Source organism: Agelaius tricolor, unplaced genomic scaffold, assembly GCF_023055355.1.
Source record: "Agelaius tricolor isolate 1412-34295 unplaced genomic scaffold, bAgeTri1.0.p SCAF_7, whole genome shotgun sequence".
NCBI classification, from domain to species: domain Eukaryota; kingdom Metazoa; phylum Chordata; class Aves; order Passeriformes; family Icteridae; genus Agelaius; species Agelaius tricolor.
This window is the reverse complement of record NW_027269267.1, coordinates 34,695,266-34,714,848: the sequence shown is the minus strand read 5'-3', so window position 1 is coordinate 34,714,848 and position 19,583 is coordinate 34,695,266. Positions and strand designations below refer to the sequence as shown.

Genomic DNA, 19,583 nt, shown 5'->3' with positions numbered 1-19,583 from the left:
TGGATGATCCCAATTTTTCTGGAACACTGTGAATACCAGACTACTTGTGCCTGTTCCCTTCTCCTTTGTGTCTGCCTCCTTGACTGGTTGTGTGGCAAGAGCATACAATGGTGAAAGAATTAATCAGCTGCATGTAAGAATTTAATGGAAACCCTTTCTAGTTTCTCCTGTAAAGAAAACTTGTGGGTTAAAACAGACTCTGGAAAACCAGACTTATCATAAAGTTTCTACTGAAGTTCATATCTGTGGACCCTCCTTCATAATCTTACTCACCAATAAATTCTTCAGTAAGCGTGGTAACTTGTGCTGCCCACACTTGCTGATCTTGCTGTTACCTCACTACTACAGAATCTTGTTTCTGTTTCTCTTCTGCCCTTAAGTTGTTGGAGTACTTGAAACTATATGTCCAGAGTTGTTTTTAGCAGTGGCTTTGATGCTTCAAATTTCAGCCATTCTGTGACTCAGAGAAGCATCATGTTTGTTTTCTAAAAGCAACCTTAAAACAGTAGTGCCGATTTGACAAGAAGAGCAGGTCAATATGGCAGCATGCAGCCACCCTCCAGAGTACCTCAGAGTTTGAGGATGTGCCATCCTCCCAAAGAAGGTTCTTGTTCCCAGTTGTATGCACCAGCAGCTCATGGTCCTTCCTTCAGTGCCCATAAAGCTTCTCTGTTTAGCTCATTTTGTCTCATGAAAGTGATGGAAAACGTTTCTTACACAAGAAATAGACCATTGTCTGCCATGTTGGTCAGCTGAGGAGTGTTTAAGCCAGCCTTTAGAGAAGGGGGGTAGATAGGACTGTGGGCAGGCATGTGCAAGAGGGGAAGGAGAGAGGATGAGGGAAGAGGAACTTGGTTGGTTGCCTCAGTTACTTGAGGGCTGTTACTGTCTTCTGTAAATATCACCCTGAGTTGAAAATATCCTATGTAAGTCTGAATTTGAGAACCTATGATTCAGTGGCAGCATGCAATAGATTGTTTGGGTTCTCCTGTAAAGTTTCCTGAACTTGTTTAAAACCAGCTCTGTGTTCACATAAAAAAGCTTATTTTCAATAAAGCAGAGCAGCTACAAATGCTCTTGAGATCTCTCTAGCCTTTCAGCCATTTCTTCCTGAGCGATGAGAAATACTTCCCTCAAACTACTCATTTCAGGTCCTAGGGAATGAACAAGAACAAAGCCTGCATTATTGTCACTGCTTCTGTGTGGAAAGATAACTGTAGGGTCTCTTGCACCTGGAAGCAGCTGGGCGCTTGGAGTATGCTTTGCCACATAAGCATGCTGTGAGTGGAAAAATCCCCTCATCCAATGGTCCTGAAAGAGGAAACACAAGATTCTTGATAGCACTGTTTTCTACATGGCATATCTCCTTGTTGGTTGAAGCTGCTCCTCTTAAGCTGATATTAACATGCAGATTCAAGTATCTTGGCTCAAATGAGGACACCAAAAACTGTTTAATTGTCCATAACTAACATAGTAAAAGACAGAGGATAAGTTTTAGTATCATTTGTTTTGTCTAAGGCTGAGTTGGAACTGTTCAATCATTTCCTGCAGCTCCAGGAGGCCTAGCAGTGAGTTGGCTGCTTTGCCACAGATTCATAAGCCCACAGAAGAGTATATGTTGCCAAGTATATGTGTGTAAAAGTTGCTTATGCAGGTTCCCCTCCTTCATGCTTTCTATCTTTAGTTCTGCTTAGGCTGTCACTGAGACTGAATCCACTACTGACTGTATAATACACTAATTGTGAATGTCTACATTCATAATTTCCAGGAGGAGGAGATGCAAAGGGAACTCCCCTTCTAGATGGTCTCTTTAATTACCTCAGGAGTTTATCAGATGGGCAGGTCCTTTCCAGATGTTGAGAGTATGATGACTTACAGTAACATAGGTCTGTTTGGCCCACTCTGTTCCCAGAGCAGTCAGATGTTTGACAGACTGTGTGACTGTGATGGTCACAACTCAATCAGGAACTTCTCAAAAGGATTTTCCAAATCTTGCCTTTGCTTTGTACTTTGACACTATGTTTAGTTTTTGCTATATTAGCTGCATTCTCTGAGGGTAGACTAAGGCTTTTGTCTGGCATAAAAGAGCCAACCACCAAACCAAAAGGAAGGGAGAATAAACTGCTCGCAGTTCTTATGGCATGACTATTAGACCTGTTGTTACTGCTTTCAAAAATAGTGGGCTGTTGGGGAAAACTCTTCAATATCTGATACTTAAAAGAACTAAAAATTAACTTTTTTGCATGAATTTTTTATGAACTTGTTCTTCTATAAAATATTCATTATTATTTGCCTGTACCTTTCATTTTGCAAAGTAGAGCAGTGATACACAGATATCACAGGCATGTTTCTAAACAAAGTGCTGGTGCATGTTTATGGTGAAACTTTTGATGTGTTTTCTGTGGCCAGATAATTAGTCTTCAAGGCTGAAATATGCTGCTGGATGCGTGGAGGAGTAACAGAAGTTTTGGAAGAACTTGTTTGATATGCAGTGTGTAAGCTTGTATATGTACAGCAGAGGTTTTAGTACTTGTTGCCACACTGACAAGTCTGTGTGTGAACAAATTGGTAAATCTTTGTGGGAGCTGAAGATGTTGCCACTGCATTCTTTCATATGGTCTGGTTTTGGTATTTTCAGTATCGGGCAGTAGGCAGTAGACTTTTGAATGGATTGTTTAATACATTTTGTGAGTGTGGATGATGAAGAACCTGGGGCACTTTTCTGGTGATGAGCAGAGAAACTGGCAGAGGGCTTGAGCAAGCATCTTTGAGTGATGAGGTATTAAGTTGCTGTAGCAAGACTTGCAAGACTTTGTCAGCTTACGGCACTGCTAAACAAAGTCTTTTTTAATGTGCTTAACTAAAGTTAGTTATGAGTCATGTCAGAGAATGCACAACTTTCCAGTGTAAGAGATGGTTAGACACACTGCCTGGAGACCAGCAGAACCTCCTAGGTTTGTTAAATGATTTTTGATTTATGTATGTTGAAGAATGCAGAATCATATGTTTTAGGTGTCCTTTGATATCATATTGAATTAGACTATTTAGTTTCAGATTGTTGATGGGGAAATAACTGGCTGTGGTGACTGCCCCAGGTGACTGATGTTATGAGGGAATAGCTGGTTGTACTGTGCTGCTGCTTATTCACCATGGAAGAGCTGATCTGTGTAAGGTACAAAGCTTTGAAGCAATTAAAGCCAAAAGCTGCATATGTAGACAAGTGCAGTAAATTCTGACCTATGAAAAGTATACATTAAAAAAACCCCAAAGATACAGGTTGCAACAGGTGATATTTGCACTAGAGTAATGTGAATATGCTACACATCATCTGTTACTTAATTTTTAGTAAGTATTATAGGCTGTGTCCATGTGGAATGTTACAGCTCTACAGGATTCATGTAGCAAATATATTGGATGCAGAGATTAATTTCTTGAAATGGCCTGCAGTGTTCCTTCTTAGGTGGTTCATTAATCTTTCCTGAATGGTACTGTTCTCTTCTTATCCAGCTATCTGGGCAGGAGCAGGGAGTGAACTGGGCACTTTGGAAGTCCATACCACAAATCAGTGAGATGAGACAGTAGGTCAAGCCTGATGTACCCTGTGGGCACTTGGCTGGAAAGGTGCATGCTTGCTGATGCCATCAATGTAATTTTTATCCTCCCCTGTGACCTCCAGTTTGAATGAAGATTTTTCATTTTCTGTCAGAACAAATAGGAGAGAAGAGAAATACTGTAAGAACATGGAAGTAGGCTGCAAGCTAGAAGTCTGGGATGGTCTGTTATGGCAGCAAAAGTTTTGAACCTGATATCTTGACCTCTGGAGATCTCATGTTTTTGATGGTAAACTCGGAGAAGAAAGTGAGGAGAGGAAACAATACGTGGTGAAGTTTGAAGTGGTATTGGTCAGGATGCAAATGCCAGTATTGTGGCAGAAACTGTGGAAACAAGGTATGTCCAGGTTAGAAGTGTGATACAAGAGGGACAGTGTAATCTCCACTTGTCAAGTGTGTAAGTGATCCTTTTCCACAAGGTTTATTGTGATTGGGATACAGTCTGATGATAGAACTCTGCCCTGCCGCTAGGTGTATGCAGGTACCAATTTCTGCCTCTTGTTAAGAGAGGAAGAAGTATGAGTTTTCAGGTTGTTTCTGAAACAGTCAGCTCCAAACTTTGTGTCACTGTGGTTTCATGCATCAACTCCTTGCTTTGTTTCACTTCTCCTTTAAAAAGTGGATTTCTTCAAGTGCCAAAGGATCTGAGCACTACTTAATTATGGATCTGCATCCTTGTTTTGGTCCTCCTCTCTCTTCCTTCTTTGTATTACAGTCTTCCCAACTTTCTAAGACAGCTGTTAATCAAGTTGTTAATTCCTGAGTTGCTAAGCTAAGAATCCCAATGCAGTAGAGAATAGGTAGGCAGAGATAAATCCCCAGATGGTTCATTGTGAGTCAAAGCTAACAGTTCTTTGATGTAGCAGAACTGATGCTCTGCATTTGGTTTGGGTGTCCTTGCACTGAGCTTCCTTGTGTGTCTGTAATACTCACCTGTCTTTTCTGGGTGATCTTTATTTCCCTGTTAGCTGGGATGGTATGAAATAATCTACACAGAGCTGCTGCTGGCACACTGGTCCTGCTAGGAGGCTGCTGACAGTGCAAATGGTGACTCCCAAGCATGTTGAGATATCTTGGCTCTTACAAGATCACAAAGAGGAGGATGTTTCCCAGCTTAATCGTATTTTTCCTATGTTCTGGGATTGGATGATATACTTCCATCATGTAAATACACACAGCTTCAACAGATGACTTTTTGTCGTTAGTGACTGTAACTATATGGTTTGTGTAGCATAAGTATGTGTCAGAAAGACAAAATACTAAGGCTTGAATTGTGATATAAGAAACTGCTGTTTACCATTTTGCTAGAAGTGGTATTAAGTTAGCTGCCCATTGGCTTAGAAACAAGTTGGTTTTAGACATTTTACAGATGTCTTAGAACTGGGGAGAAGAAAATAAATGTAACTTGGAAAAATTGTGCAAGGCTTGACTTTTTAAAAAAAAAAATTTTGTTTCATCCTTACCCCTCTTTCTTCTTCTCTTTCTTCATCCAGTACAAAAGATATAAAGTTACCTGAAACACATGTGTACTTGCTATTGAATCAGTAACTTTCAGGGAACAGTTCTGATAGAATTGTCTTTAACTTAATGTAGTACTGACCTGGAGAAGTTTGAAGGAATGCCTCTGAATAACCTCACTGAAGTCTATTGTAGGCATAGAGAAACAGGAGGAAGAAACATGCAGCTCAATGTTTTACCTACATATTGATGTTGAAGTATTAGAACATTTTATGTTAACTGCTTTCCACGTTATTATTGGAGAAGAGTTGCCTGAAAGAATGAGGAAATGTTATTTCACTTATTGCTTTATTTTCAAGGTCTTTTATCTGTTGAGTTAAAGACTGCATTTTCATTGTGGTGTTTCATTGAGGTTTGATTTTAGGAATGCATACTAAACAAAATTTTAAGGGGTGTTATCATTTGGCAAGTGCATCTTTGTAAATCACTTTTGGTTATTTCAACAGTGAATTAACAAACCTCTGTTTTCTGAAGGGATATTTTTAACTTCCAGGCTGGAGTACTTGCAGCTATTTTTCTCTGGCCTGGCTTTTGATTTATACAAATGCTAATTATAGGGCTTTGAATCTGTGTGTATACATAGTTTCACAAGGTCATACACATTTTTAATGAACTGTCTGAAATATTTATATATTGCTCTGTTGTTATGTAAAGAGATCACTGCCTTATAAGTCTTGTACTAGCTCAAAAAGAGAAAAAAGTTAATAGTAATATCTGTGTATGAAAAAGCTGATTTTTATTTTTGTCTCTTGAAGTTTTGTCTTCATTGTCTTTGCAGGCATCAGAAGGTGTCACCTTCATTGGACCTGACACACATGCTATTCAAGCTATGGGAGACAAGATTGAAAGCAAATTGTTAGCCAAGAATGCAAAGGTCAACACGATCCCTGGCTTTGATGGAGTAGTCAAGGTGAGAAATCATTTAATTACTGTCTGCCCACTGTAGGAACAGCGTCTAAATCAAAGTATACCTATTGAAGGTCTGATGCAGAATCTAATTATAATTTCCTCTTCTTTTTCAGTAAAATGTAATTAAAAATGAAGTACAGATTTTAACTAACAGGAGAGCTTTAGAGAAGAGGAGAAAGTCCTTGATAATAAATGATGTTATTAGGAGTTCTTCAGTGGAGTCTCTAAAACTACTTTGCTTTAAATTTAACATGAAGGCAGGTAGATGTGTAAAATGTTAGGTGTGGGTTTGACTTATTTGCACATCTTTACATTTCTCAGGTCTTCTTGTTGGCCAAGATCTTGACAGCTCTAAGTGAAGTGAAGTTTGTTAAACTGTGTGAAGTTTCCATTTTGTGGTCTGTTTTGATGGTGCATATTTCCATGTGTTGCAAAATTCAGGATGAGGATGGGATGGGGGGGAATTTGACGGCTCTTTATCAGAATCTGCAGCTAATGCTCTTTGTGTATTTTAGAAGGAATGGCTTCCAACGGTTTTGTAAAAAAAGAACTTGTTATTTCTTTATAGTTTCTAAGGTTAAATAAGGTATATCTTCATTTTTGTTTATTTTCTGCTATATAGATTATGTTGGATTCTTACATGCTTTCCTTTGTGTCTTAATATATTGTCTATGTTAATATAGTTAAGCTTTTCTCTTTTAAAACCTTCATTGGGTAAAACTAAAACTTGGTACATTTGAAAATGTTGACCTCCTGGGTTGAAAATTTTTATGCTTTACATGTCAAATCAAATTTTTTTTCAAATGAAGTTTGAGTAAAACTTTAAGTTGCATGGAAAAGAGTGTAGTAGCTAAGCTGGGTTTTAAACTCTGTTAAGAGACAAATTACCCCCCAAAACCCAACTAAAAGTGAAAGGTAAATAGAATACAAAGGGGCTCAGCCTCCACAAAATTACCTGGTCCAATGAGGCTGCCTGGAGAACTTGACTAGTGAGAGAGAATGATAAAATCACAAAATAGCTGAGGTCAAAATGCCCAAGAGAACTTTTCAGTACTTGTGATGGAAATGCATGATGTTTGTAATGTCTGGAAGCAGGATAATGCTGCAACAGGTAAAAGTGCAGACTTCTTTCCCTTCTGGAGGACTCCATATGAGTTTTGGACTGGAATTCGTGGCCATGTTGAAGTCTGGGAGTGGCAAATTGGCAAAGTTCAGGTTTTTGTTGTATGTTTTAGCAGTCCCTTGTGTATGTGGTCCTTTAGCACTCGTAAGGTTTAACAGCAGCCAAGCTGTTGGGCATAACATTCTTTGTTCTGATATCCTGTATATTCTTCTAGGACCTGTATATTCTTCTGGGAATCTTCAAAGTAACTTCCAGAAAAGCATCTAGCTAGGAGATAACTTTGAATTAATCATTTGAACACCACAAAACATTCTCTAATGTAAAATTAAATACTCAAAATGCTGGTTTTCTTATTGTATCAAATTAAAACTTATGTAGGGGTCTGCTATTCTGCTAATAAAAGAACCCGAACCTGATAAAGTAGGATAATGGTTAAGGAACAGATAGGCCTATAGCCAGTGCAGCTGAGCTGCTTTCTTGTATGCACTTGTTTTGTAGACCTTCAGTTGCACTGTTTTTGACAATTATCTGAAGTTCCTGACACAAAAAGGAAACTCAAGTGTTGTGGTTGGCCATGGGCTATATGCAACAATACCTTTAAAACCAAATGAACTGGAATGTAGGCCTGAGTTGACAACTCCAGTCTTCTGCTATTGAAAGGATCTATGTGGTCGTTTCTTAATCCCAAAGTGTCCATATCATACCAGTTTCACCTACCTCAGCCCTGCACGAGTTCTGATTATCTGAAGAGTCTTGATGAAAAAGAGTACATATCTAAAAACAAAAACCCCAAACCCAAATTTGCAATGTGCCCACCAAATAAGAAAAAGGAAAGTCCACAGACATTACCAGCATTGTAGTCTCCATCAAAAAGTGGAGTTGCAAATTTTAAGCTAACCAGTGCTTTGATTACCAATTATAGGAAATAAAGCTTCTGATAATTGATAGTGTCACACTTGCTATGGATCTAAATATGTGCCTGTGTTTGTTCTCTGATTTCCTTCCTGTGACAATGTCTTTTGCTCAAAAGAATACCCGAATAATTAGGTCATATAGGATGCCTGATCTTTGGTTAGAGCTTGATAGGCTATTTTGCAAATTTGGACTAAGATAGGAAGGGCAAAGCTGGATGATACCAGCTCTAATCAGAACAGCAACACACAAGGAACTAGAGACTGTTCAGGATTTCTGCCATTCTGTGGGAGACCTGTTTTAGTCACAGTTATGAAGCTTTCAAAATCCTTGAGGGCTCTTTTTCCTGAGAAATAAAAAAATTAAAGGACTTAGGAAGGAGTTAAGTGTTTGCTTGATGCTTAAGGTGGTTAGATGTGGCTTCAACCTTAAAAAGGACTTCATAAAGCTGGAGGAAAACTGCATTTATGCTTCTGACAATGCTAGAAATTAAGACAGATCTGTTTCATGTGTTCTTGTGGATGAATAGTTAAAGTAAACCCATGGCAACAACTTCTAGTGCTTCATTGTTCAACTCAAGACTGCACTGAAAATCTTTGTTACTAGAAAAGTTGTCTTTATCCTTGTTAAATAGTGCTGCAGCTACTTAGGTCCTTCATGAATAAAGGATATTTTTCCTCTCTTATGTTGCTTAGCACTTAGACATAGGAGACACTGCTAAGATTTTGTAATAACATCTTGGAGAAATTGCATGCAGAAAAATTCCCAGTGAGTAGTAATTAAATTAGAAATGGAAAAGAACGAAGCCCTTCAACAGTGTACTTAAAGCTGGAAGGATTGAAGAGGAGGATGCATGGCATCAGATGCAGCTAACTGTTCTTGTACTGGCAAATGCTCTAGCAAATATGAAACAGAGTGGAAAGATGTGGAATGGAGAGGGCAGTTTGACAAAGAGTAATTTTCGTCTCATCACTGGTTCAGTTTCTCAGTTGGCTAGGGCAATTGAGAAATCCAGTTTGAACATAAAAGGAACTGGAGTCTTGTGCTGTCAGCTAGAGAGCCAACAAAAGCAATCAAAGGTAATTAATTTCAAAATGTGTAACTAGAATTAGTTTTATAAAACCCGATTGGGAGATGTAGTCATAAATGGTTTTAATCCAAGAATTAGCATTAATCCATGTGAGCAATAGCTATACTAAAGTTAGATCTAAGATGATGTATTGACTGTAAACAACTAAAGGGGAGTAAGAGACTAGAAAGTGGAGGCTGAGTAATGAGCATAAGAACATGCTGTGGTGAAAAACTGGGAAAGGAATGGCAAGGAAAGAATGATTTTTGTATTGTTTCACCATATACAGCCAGTTTGGTTTTATGGCTGGTAGAACACAGCTGGGTGTAGACACAGAAGAATAATGTCTGTGTCTACTTAGTTTCACTGATGTCAGTAAACACGTTGGAGGTCTTTAGCAAGGCTCTGAATTTACTGTAGGTAAGTTTTGGGTGCCTGTTTTAGATGAATTTTTGTACTGGGATATGGATATTGACATTGGGATTGAATGATCACTGTTGGAGAGGTTGTTAAAGATTGTGGATATGAACTGGACGTTCTCTAAGGCTAAAACCCTCAGCCATGAAAACCATGGTGCAGTTCTTCATCATTAAAACAATGTTTCACAGTTCTAGGAGTCACTTAATCAGCTTTACCCTGGCACTCCCCTACATCAAGACGGATTTGTTTTTCTGTCTCCACCTGCTGGTACCTGGTTGAGAGGCATGTACATGAAAATAGGAGGATAGGAATTCTTATGCTAAAAGGAGTATTTTATGTCTCTTTAACTTAATGGAATCACCTATTTGTGAAAACACTTGACATAATTTTATAACTCCTAGGACTTTTATTAACTTCTACCATTACTTGAACATTTTTATTTGTACAATAAAAGGTGGTGCTAAAATTATATATTTCTTTACAGTTTCCAGTTTATTTTGGGAAAATGGTAGTGTAGCTAATGTGCTTTTGGAAGAAAGAGTAGTAAATCATTGAGGACTTTTGCTTTTAAAAATAATTTAAAGCGTTTTTAGTACGAGTGTGGTTTTGTATATTTTGCACATATGGACGTGTGTTTTAGGCAGTATCATAGCATTCACTTTTTTGCTACTCTTGTGCAAATATTGTGTATCTGTCATAAGTTTTATATACCAAAAAGCTAAAATAACTGTCCTAACTTTCCGAACTGTTTCTGTATTTATGCAATCAGCAAGTGAAATTCATGATATTTTAAGCATATATTCAATATACCTTCTTATGGAAAAAGATCAAAAGACTTACCAGAGATGGCAAGATATCAATTTTTTTTTTTCCTTTTAGTTTTTCTCCTTAAATCACAGCATATTTTTGTTTTCTGGTTCAGAAATGCTCTTTGAAAGCGAAAATTGGAGCATGCATGGATTTTTTTTTTTCTCATGTCTTAGCGTTTGGGTTCTAATATGTTAGAACTATAAAAGAAACAGATGTTGACACAGTGTAAATTAATAACTGTGCTGGGCAGATGACTAAAATCTTTTCAAGCCAGAACTAAGACAATTAGTGCTGCTGATACCAATCAGTTGTTACTTAAAGTTGTTGTATGCATGTGTAAAAATACAGTGGCAGTGAAAAGTTCCTCTATAATGATTTGCAGCTTGTCTTCCTGTAGATCACAGTGTATCAGTTAGCCACTTGTTTGCAGGTAACTAAGTGAAAAAAGATTACCCTGTTTGCTTCCCCCCCTTAATTCTATTTTGCAAATATGTGGGGGAATTTGCAAGAGAAAAGAAATGTAAAAGTTTCCTTCTCAGCTATAATCGTGGCTCTTCATCAGTCATCACTCTTCCTGCATTTTGTTCAAGAGGCTCTAATTGTCTGCATTTGGCAGGTTTAACACTTCCTGACAGAGAGGCTATTAAGGGGAAGTATTCTCGCATAACTGTCACGGGCAGGAACAAAGAACCTTCAAACTCAATGTGTGGAAACCACTAACATTCTTAAATGACCCTTTTCATGCATTTTATCCCTTTAAGCTAAAATTTGGAGGGTGCAGGGTCATGGAAAGCAGCAAGGTGTAATAAAACAGTAAACTCTTGAGGGTTTTTTTTTTTTTTGGGGGGGGGAGTGAGGGGCAAGTTTTTTTTGCTAGATTTATCTCTTGAGTTAAAAACAATTGTTATTTGGAAAAATCTCATTAACAGATGTGACTGGAGTAAAAAGACTTAAAACTGATGTTGCTTTCAGGACTGCTTTGAACTTAACAAGCACCGATTTGTGGAGCAGACTAGCTAATGAAAGGAAATTAAATTTTCTGACAACTTCCCCTGCCAGCCCTCTTATTCTTCATGGGGCTGTTACTAGGTACTGAAGACTTTTAAAGAGGATTTTGTTTTATTATCGGACATAAATGAACCAGGTATGAACATTTCTTATGTATTTTTTTTAAAGTTCTGACCTGGGTGCTTTTAAAATGGATTGCCTTGAAAGCTTTAAAAATATCAGGTTTCAGTTTAATGTTCATAAGTCAGCCCCCATAGTTTCAGACACACTTAGCAGCTGGTGGTTTCCAGACATTACTGCCTTCTATACAAATTTTTTAATGTATGTCATGGGATAGTATAAATATTAGCAAATTTGGATGGAATTTTCAAGCTTAACGTGTACCACGGTAATTTAACCCTTTTTCTTTCTAATTTTGTATAAGGGAGATAGACTGTTATCAGTAGAAATAACTACTGTAGGGGAAGTGATTTGGTTATTGAAATGTAAGTAATTGAAGTACTCTGGTTTTTATTCACTGAGTTTCCCAGGACTTTTTCCTGTACCAGGCTACAGTAGTATGAGACAGCTGAAGCAATAGGTGGCATCAACAAAAGAATTTGTAAAGTTGGCTTATGCAGCTCTTAAATGAAAAACAATCATGGGAATCTTCTCCTTTCAGATACAGTTTAAAATGATGCATTTAAGGTTTATTTTGTCTTCATAACGCAGAACTTCCAAAACTGAAGTGTTCTTTCTTGAGTAAACAAAACCCATTTGTCTTTGAAGAAGTTCTACAAGGTTTTTTTTCCTGAACTTGAATTACTCCCAAGCAATAGAGAATCAACTCCCCCTACTGACAGCAATCAGGAAAACACAAGGAATACCTGTGAGGACAGAAACAAGCTGGTAGTGGACAAACTTTAACGATCTGATTTATGGTCCATTATTGATTGTAAACGTCTAAATTCTAGCATTAAATTCCTACAACTGCAGAAAATAATTTTGCGATCCTGGTTGTGTTTCCTGTCAGCTGATTCCTCGTTGCTTTGAGTTTCTCAGTGCACTAATGATGAGGTAGAATTTACATTCCACTTATGGTATTAATTTTACATTCCTCTGGCTGAAAAGGGTCAGGAGGTTGTAAAATCAAACATTAAATGAATCGGAGGAGACAGTAGTGCAATATATGACTGCCCTCAGGACATAGTGCAATGGCTGATGGGATTAACGTTGGGTCTCATTTCCTGCTTTTACAGGATGCAGATGAAGCTGTCAGAATTGCAAGGGAAATTGGTAAGTTCTTAAATTAGCTATGGTGGGATTTGTGTGCCTCTCAGCAGACATGGTTGACTAAATTGAATGTGTAATAAGTAATCCCTATAGAACAAATAATGTTTTAATAGTTTTTAAGTTCTTTGTTGCCCATAGGGCTGGAGGAATCTAGGCATTAACACCCTGTCTCTTAAATCATCGAATTTGACTTTTCAAACTGGACTTTACAGAACAAGTGCAGCCATGATTTGTGGAATGAATGTAATATGCAGTATTGAGTACCTCACTAAAGGAGTTACCTGAAAGTATATCTGCAATTGGGCATGATAGTCAAAAGTTAGGCATGGTGCACTTCTCTGTATGTGGAGACTGATACCAGTGATGTTATGATCTTCATTCTTCATCGCTGTGTGGACTGCAGCTAGCTTGAATATGATCCAGAGCACCAGCCTTCTGTGCTTACTGCAATAAAGTCACTATTTAGCTTCTGAGTATCGTACAGAATGGTGAAAAGAGCAACCAGCAAATGAGTCTGGGACTAATTTTGATGAAGGTTAAGTGTAATATGTGTTTAATGAGTTTTGGCTTTTATTTACTAAAGCTTGATATTAGTGAAAATGCTAAACCATATGCTTGAAATTACACGTTTTAAAATGCTTTCTAGAGGAAGAATCTAATGCAGTAAGATATCTGATTTTTCTTGGGGTTTTTCTTTAATTTTCCCTTTGAGATTGCAACCATGAGAAGCTATTTAGGTTTATCACAGGTAGATAAACAGCTTTTCACCTATGTCAAGAGCTATTGCTGTGCCTTTATGTGCCCGATAGGAAGTGGGAGTTGCACTGCTACAGATAACTTAGCAGTGTACGATCTTTCTGCTTTCAGTTGAAGTTGGGGCTTTTACCCTGCACTGGTTAACTGCCCTGAAACCCACTTTAGGCTTGTCTGACTTTTAGGCTGACACAATTGAAGTCAGCGTTTCTGTGAGTAGTCAGGCTTTGTGTCTTGGTTGTGAAATCCAGTGATAACTGATCACTGTCATGGGACCATTACCAAAAGAAAGAGTCTGTTAACCAAACTGGAACATTCAGAAGGGAACGGTAGATAAAATTTGGTTTAGTCCTGTGTAGTAATGTGACATTATTTCAGTTCACTTTCTCTTCAATACCCTTTCTTGCTCTTGTGTTTTAAAGATTTCCTGCAGGTATTTTCTTAAACAGTTTTGATGAATGTAAGTTAGAAGGCATGCAGTGGCTTTCTAGACACCCTTTAAAATACATTCTTTTTTAATTTTCTTCTGAGTTCTTCTGGTGTTCTGTTGACTGGTTCCTGTCTTTGATATCAGTAGCACTTTGGAGGTCATTATATCAAGGCAGTCTTAAATCTGTGATAATAAAGTCAATTACAGACAGCTGGGTGGTGCTTTATTTAGATGAAAAATTCTTAAACTGCTTTGATACAAGAAAGGTTTGTACTACAGTGCCATGTAGTGAAAGAAAAATATTCCTTCTAGCTTTTTCTCCACCCATGGTTTGACAAGTTGATCAGTTTGGTTAAGCTTCTGTCTCATTGTAATCACTGACCAGAATTAAAAATAGTGATTTTAATTTCAAGGGATCTAAGATAGAATGAAATTATAGTCTCTTGTATATATATGTAATGTATTTGTCCTTGTATATGAAGCACTTGATAAGCAGTGAAATACTTTCAGATTGTTTCTAATTTCACTAATTCAGTGTTTCAGTCTTCTAAGAAAGCTTAAGTAATTCTTAAAAAAGTGACTGTGGGTCAGTGCTCAAAACAGTAGAACTGTGTATGATGCTCTCTTGCTGCCTCTGTTTTTTTTCTGCTTCTCCCTGCTGTGTTTTGGCCAAATATCCAGTAGTAGTGAAGCATGGCACCTCAGAGTTGAGAAAGCAGCCTTTACCTGTTTCAGTGACTGTTATCTATGGATGCACATTTTCTAGGTGTGGGAGTGAAACCTTCTTTTTGCCCCTGATTTAAGATGTTTTCCAGTATTGTGTAGAGAATGTGACAGGGAAACTAGGTTAAATCAGAAATTGGAAGAAGTTCAGCCACAAATTGCTGTATTGGCTCCTTTCTACTGTCTCTCTTCTCTCTTTCTTGGTGTGGGCTGTTGTGCTCTTCTGATCCTTTCTGTAGTGCTTAATTACATTGGCCCTTTTCCCATGCTGCTTTTAGGTCTGTTTGTAGGATTGTACATTAAGAACTGCTGGCTTCTTAATTCTGAAGCATCAATGAAACTCCAGGAAGTTTGACTCTATTTGAAAGGATTGAGCAGCTATGAAATGCAGTCAGTTAAAACAAAATGAAAAGATGAACAAGATGTTTTTTTGTCATGTTTCATTTGACACGGGTTTAGTTAGTGCTAGCATTTAATGGATATTAATGGATTTAATAATGGATATTGAAAAGAATCTTGTATTGTCACATGGAACATTGCTCAAACTGATATTGCACAATGTGTTCTGTGGTCTACTACCTGCAACTTTATAAAAATGGGTAAATTACATCCTAAAACCATGGTGGCAGAGGGTGGGAGCTAACAGTTGCAGGACATCAGAAGTTTTTTTACTCCTTTTATCATTCTGATTCTCAGAACAGTAACTGTCCTGGAAACAAAGCAGTCCTAACTTATAGCAATACCTATTTAGCAGCAAGAGCAGGTGCAGTGATCTTCAAGTCTGACTGCTTTTTGCTTTCTTGCCTCCTAAGATCTTTAACTCTATCCTTAAGAGGCGTGACAAGATTGGAAAACTATAAAACAAGAGTAGGTTTTAATCTCACATGCAATTTTAATTTCACATAAAGTGGCATCTAATTTGAGGGAGGGATTGAAAACCTAACACCTACTCAAAAACGTGTCTGCTTTGTGAGTCTTTTCATTGCTGTTGTTGTGGGTACTTACAAATAAGTGTTAGAAATTGTTTGCATGCCTCTCTTCCCACACCTAATCCAACCAATCCATGGGAACATACTTTAGCAATTTTGATTGCTACAAAAATGGAGAGTGTTGAGTACTGCATTATGATCCCAGTATCCTCTACCCAATATGTATGCAAAACTTAAATTTTACAAGGCCTTCCTTTCAGTCTTTGGTATTGGCTAAAGAGCTGCTCTGTAGCTGAGTTCAGCTTAGCTCCCCAAGAGCGAGCAGTGTGTAACCTCATATCTGGGCAAAAGCTCCAGTACCCTTATTTTCAGGTGACTGGCTAATTTACATGCTAACATATAAAGGTCTGTTGCAATTTTTCCTCAACCAGAAAAGCTGTATATATTTTTTCAAAACAGGCCTTACTTTATTTTTTTAAAATCTATTTCATATTTACTTAAATAGTGGCTCTTGGGAGTCTTTAGCTGCCTTGCTTACAAGACTTGCTGACATATTATCACTGTATATAAAAGGTGGGAAGGAGTGGAAGCAAAGGGATGCTACGCTTGCTGAATGATACAATTAACCCATGTATACTCTCTGATAATTTAACCATGTGAGTTGTGATAGATGAATTACATTTTGAAGCATACAAAGACTTACCAAGGCTCATTTTTGATATGCCTGTTTGTTTTGCTTTAGAAACTAAAGAACAGTAAATTAGGACTAGATTCTGGTTACAAAATTAAAATCAGCAAACCATTCAAGAGACTGATATTGTTAGACTGAAATTGGTAGCATAATTAATTATGATTTTTTCAAATACATATAACACTGAATAACATAGATTAAGTGATGGAAATTGCCTTAGTGCGTTTGCCATAATAAGGCATAAAACAATGCTTGTTTTAAAATTTCACTCTTGCAGCTTTTGGGTTGGACAAGGTCTACAGATGGCGATAGTATTGCCAGGGATTCACTAGTGTTATCCAGTAAAATCTCATTTCTTGCATGGAAGTTATACAAGATGTGCTTTTAGCTTTATATCAAGATATCCAGTGACTTGTGTAGGAGCCTGGCAGCTGCCAGGGATCTGGAGATGCATCTACAGCATCAATAAAATGCTCTTGTCTAGGTGTTGCATATACTGCATTTCATGAAAATTGGTTGAACTTCGCTGTTGCTGTATGTAATCTAGAATTATTTTGAGTTCACCCCTTAATTTCTGGGATTATAGAGGCCTGGATCAGGGTAATTGTTACTCTGTGGCTTCTCCTGTATCCTTCTATGGGCAGTATCAGATACTTCACAAGAAAATCTAAGAGACTCTAGAAAGGTTATTTGCATGGCTCTGTTTGGTCTTAATCTTGTATGTTGTAATAAGAGACTACTTTAGACTCCAAGGCATGGAGATTTATAGCCTTTTGGTAATCCATGCCTATAGGAGCTTGGTTTGTGCTCTACGTATGCTTAACTATGACCTCTCTACAGCATCAACACTACTGTTCCTTATGCTTCTGTCATGCCTTTTTTTTTTTATATCCATTTCAGACTTTTTAAGAAAACAAAGAATTTCCAGATCTTGCTGGTTTTAATTTTCTTCTCCTGAACCTCCTTTCAGTTAGATCACTGTGAGGAGGATGTGGGAATATTGTACTGCTGTCACTTAACAGAGCAAGAGTAGATCTATATTCCAGAAAGAAACTGTAAATATCAGTAACGCATATGACAGTAGACTGGACCACTTCTAGGAACCATATTCAGTTGTCTCTTTCTGTCCCCAGATCAAAGCCTTTTACACAATATATCTTCAGTTCTCAAGGACTCATGGACTCTTCTTGGCAGATGATATCAGATTGTCTCACGTTTGCCTAATGTTGTGTTTTTCATTAAATATTCTGGAGACCAAAGGCATTAAGAATTTTCTGCTACCCTAGAAATGTCAAAAGCATTTTAATCAGATCCTTGATTTTTAGTTTTCTGCATGTTCATGTAGAAAAGGTGAAGTTCTCTGGTATGATGGAATTGTATCAGGAAGTGGCTTTGAATGAAATGATTTGTAATAAAAGATAAACAATCATTACCAAATCTGCATTTAAACTGTGTGCTTTGTTACTGTAATTTTCTAGTTTTCAGAAAAGGAAGATCCTGCCTTATATCCATGTTACAGTATCTTGCTCTATGAGTAAGATATTGCTGGTTATGTACAATGCTGACAGATTTATGCTCCTTGTTTTGTGTTTTGTGGTTTTTTTTTTACTACATGTGCATTTGGGGAGAATACTTTTTAAATTGTAAACAAAAGTAATCTGTGTTCTGATACTGTTACATTATATCTAAGCAGCACAGCTCTCAAGCTGCTCTGTTATTTAAAATGTTCTGCACTAGAAGTGTTGATAAAGATACATATTTTTTTACTCAATCTTTAGACTTATTTTATGAAGGTCTACTAATTTTTGCTATTAATTAAAAAATATTATTTAGGCAGCCACAAAGGAAAGAAAAATATTCCTAAAGAAATGTGAGCTTAAAAAGGTCAAATGCCTTATTCATAAATCACTTCATTATTTGGAAATAATTCATTCAGTGTTTTTTTTTGGTATAAATGAATTGGAGAAGACAGCCTTTCTTGGCTGTAGAAATTACTGCACTGACAGCTAAGTTTTGAAAAGAAAAAATTCTCCTCTGTTCTCCCTGCAAACAAAGTGTTTTAATAAACGAAGTTATTGTCTGCTGGCTTTATTGGACATGTGGTCAGTTGTCATGTTCCTCTGACCAACTGAACAAAGTTTGAACTTCTGTCTAATTGTTCCCCGCTGTTAGGCTACCCTGTCATGATCAAGGCCTCAGCAGGTGGTGGTGGGAAAGGCATGAGAATCGCTTGGGATGATGAAGAGACCAGGTGAGATGCTGTCCAAAAGCTTGCCTTGATGAATGCTGCAGTTACTGAAGTCCCATTAAGCCATTGTGAGCTGACAGTTGAGCAGATATGAAATGTTATACAGAGAAATTGGATATAATTTAGTTTTCTCCCTTTAGCATAGTGAGACATATACTTTGGAAGTTTGTATGTACCTATTTCTAATTAATTATTGCATAAACCTTACCTTACAAAACATCATCCATTAATTTGAGTAAAAAACCATCTTTTACAACTGCTGTTAGTCCAATGTTAGACTGTAAATAACATTTTTATGTATGCCTTTCAGAATGCTGATTTATTAATTTCTCTGTGTTAGGTAGAATATTTATTGGCCCTGATTCACAAACATTAATGCATGCCATTAGTTCTGTTAAAGTTGATGAGTCTGATCATTCATACGTGGGAACACATACGGTGTTACCAGAATGTGCTCTAATAAATTGCATACTTCTGTGTTTAAACCATTTGTATCAGCAAACTATTGTACTTTTGTCTGTTTTGAAACAACACATGTTTCAACACAGAGATGTTTTCATGTCTCTTATTGGTTGTCTGAATCCTGAACATTGCATGATGCTTTGTTGTTGATTCAGAATTTTACAATCCATTCTCTGCTGATGTTCTGGCAGTGAGGGAGCCCGATTTCAACTCCATGTGCTGCTGATCTTACAGAAACATGTATTTTCTGATTTTTCTAAACTTGTAATGAAAAGCCTATTTGATCCAAAATAACCTGAAGGTTTCCTTTCTGCACGGAGGGAGCAGCACATGTGCTGGAGTAAACTCAAAGTACAACTGAAATTTTCATTAGTTTAATTTAGCCACCTGCAATACTTCCCTGTTGTTTTTCTATCCCCTGTTAAATTTTTGTTTGTCGAAACCTAAAAATTGGATGAAGGAATAATGAATGTCTAGCAGTTAAATTTTAGATTTAAAGAAAACATGATGGGTTTATTTGTACCATGCTCTATGTAGTCCATTTGTATTCAAATCTAAATAGGAAAATAATGTTTTGTGCATTAGAATGAAGATCTAGAATAACCTTCTTTCTTAAAAAGATACTTTGTTTCTACTGCTTTAGAATCCAAAATTACTGCCTTGATCTTGTGCAGGCAGCAGTTCATCTGTTGGAC

At 37.3% G+C, this 19,583-nt stretch overlaps 1 protein-coding gene across 1 annotated transcript in view; it reads left to right on the top strand.

Annotated features, from left to right (window-relative positions):
• Nucleotides 1-19,583, top strand: part of PCCA (propionyl-CoA carboxylase subunit alpha) — a 272,561-nt gene that overhangs the window by 70,880 nt on the left and 182,098 nt on the right. Inside the window, exons 7-9 of the mRNA XM_071430901.1 lie at nt 5,908-6,039; nt 12,619-12,655; nt 18,351-18,429. Of these exons, the coding sequence (XP_071287002.1) occupies nt 5,908-6,039; nt 12,619-12,655; nt 18,351-18,429 (248 nt within the window). The remainder of the gene's footprint in view (nt 1-5,907; nt 6,040-12,618; nt 12,656-18,350; nt 18,430-19,583) is intronic.